The sequence below is a fragment of the Scylla paramamosain genome, chromosome 10, assembly GCF_035594125.1.
Source record: "Scylla paramamosain isolate STU-SP2022 chromosome 10, ASM3559412v1, whole genome shotgun sequence".
NCBI lineage: Eukaryota > Metazoa > Arthropoda > Malacostraca > Decapoda > Portunidae > Scylla > Scylla paramamosain.
In genome coordinates this window covers 28,657,161-28,659,431 of record NC_087160.1, presented here as the reverse complement: position 1 = coordinate 28,659,431, position 2,271 = coordinate 28,657,161, and the positions used below count along the sequence as shown (strand labels likewise).

The 2,271-nt window shown below is 50.8% G+C and overlaps 1 protein-coding gene across 1 annotated transcript in view; it reads right to left on the bottom strand.

Moving 5' to 3' along the window:
* The window catches only part of LOC135104551 (collagen alpha chain CG42342-like), a 108,019-nt gene extending 106,767 nt beyond the window's left edge, over window positions 1-1,252 (bottom strand). The window contains exon 1 of the mRNA XM_064012126.1: window positions 1,240-1,252. Within this exon, the coding sequence (XP_063868196.1) occupies window positions 1,240-1,252 (13 nt within the window). The remainder of the gene's footprint in view (window positions 1-1,239) is intronic.
* Window positions 1,253-2,271: the final 1,019 nt, after the last annotated feature.

Below are 2,271 nucleotides of genomic sequence, written 5' to 3'. Positions count from 1 at the left end.
CCTCCTCTTTCCCTCCCCTTCCCTCCCCTTCCTCACCCTTTAACCCTCTACCTCGTCCACTTTACCCCTCTCTTTTCCTTCCCCTCTCTTCATCCTTCTCCTCCCTCTTCCCTACACTCCCATCCACGAGTCTCACAAACAAAAAAGTGTCTCGCAGAATTTTAGTATCATCCATCACTGCTCGTGTATTTTTTTTCTTTTTTTTTTTTTTACCTCTCTCTCTCCCTCTCCTCCTCCACTTCACTTCCTTGCCTGTCTCACCCTACCTACCTCGGTCTCTCTCTCCCCCCTCTCTCTCTCTTACGCTCTCACTCCTTTGCCTTGTTACCTTTTACCTTAGCTTGCCTTGGCCCGTCTTTCATCTCGCCTCAGCCATCACGTCTCTCGCAGCCTGTCCCTCCATGCATGCTCTCTCTCTCTCACTCTCTCTCTTACTTTCCTCTGATATTTGGACATTCGTTACGGGTACTTTAGAAAATGATAGGTGTGATTCATCGGGGGTCTCATGAAGTTTATTTTTCTAATTAAGAGAGTAAAACTTGTTAAATTACCACTCGAGTCATATAAGCGCCCTTGCAACCCCCTAAAACTTGCACTAGAACGGAGTCAAGACGAGGTGGTGCAACGTTTGAGAATGTGTTCCGAAGACTGACCCTGCATACTGCGAGTGTTCTGTACCTTGCTGTGCTACGCTCCCTGTCTGTCTCTCTCAGTCTTCTTCAGTCCCACAGCACCACTATCCTTTCCTAATATTTCCCTATACCCTGTTCTCTCCCTTGGGCACCCTCCTTCACACAGCATCTCTATCCCAGCCACCCTATCCCCTCCCATCTGTCACAACACACACACATACACACACACACACACACAGCAGCAGCAGCAGCCTCGCACCGTCCCGTCACAGCCTCCGTCAGCCAAAACTTTCCCCCCATCCCTCGTTTACACTTTCTTCTTCATCCTCCCTCACACCCACAGCATCACTACCCCACCCAACACTCCCCTATCCCTCCATCACTTCCCAGCACACATCCAACAGCCCCGCACCGTCCCGTTCCAGCCTCCGTCAGCCTCACTTTTCCGCGTGACCGTCCCCTGGCCAGGATCTGATAGGAGACGACAAACTTCACTTCCTCCGCCGGACACTTGAGCGACCATGCGACAGACGAGATCCTCCTCTGCGTGTTTTTCGGGACGATTTGAGATAGGGATACCAGGGACACCTAAGGGCCTTCATCTCACCCTGGAGACTCATGGGGGCAACTGAGGTGGGCTCTGTGACGGGGGAGGCGCTGCAGGAGGGAGTAGGTCACACAGCGGGGAGTGGAAAGGTCATATTGGAGGAAAAGGGAGAGAGAGAGAGAGGGAGAGGAATACAGCTGACCATTGTTGACGTGCTAGACCCCCCACCTAGACCCCCCAGCTTGACCCCCCACCATGATCCCCTCCCTTTTATGCCACCCTGAAGGATGTGGCCTCAACCTCCCCCTCTCTCCCAAATCCGTAACTCTCTCTCTCTCTCTCTCTCTCTCTCTCTCTCTCTCTCTCTCTCTCTCTGAATGAAATGCAAATATGATTAAGTGTTTGTACTTTTCCTTTCCATTCTCTTACCATGACAGTAATACGAAACCACACACACACACACACGAACACACACATCATTATCAAGCCAGTCTATTATTATGATCATGTTGGTCAGATGATACCCAAAGACCTCCGTGATCCCTCCCACTTCCTTCCTCTCCCTCCCTCTCCCTTTCTTTCCCTCCCTCCCTCTCCCTCCTATTCTTCCCCCTTAATTACGTTCCCTCCTCACCTCTTTCACTACTCACCTTCCTACTTTTTTCCTCTCTCTCTCTCTCTCTCTCTCTCTCTCTCTCTCTCTCTCTCTCTCTCTCTCTCTCTCTAAAACACACTCGTTCACCCTTTTCCCCTTCACACTTCCCTCCACTCTCTCCCTTTCAAAGTGGAGGGAACTTTTCCATTGTCCCTCCAACTCCCCTCTTTGGCCTATTCATGACTCCTTCCCTCCCTCCTCTCCCTCTCCTCCCTCCCTTCATCTCCCTCCTCTCCCTTCCTTGTATGTATCTTTTTCTACCTCACCTACCGACCTCTTCATTTGTATTGCTCTCTCTCTCTCTCTCTCTCTCTCTCTCTCTCTCTCTCTCTCTCTCTCTCTCTCTCTCTCTCTCTCTCTCTCTCTCTCTCTCCTTTATTGTCCACCGTCTGGTCTTGTTCATTTTTTTCCCTCACACTTCCTCTTCCTCTTTCTCC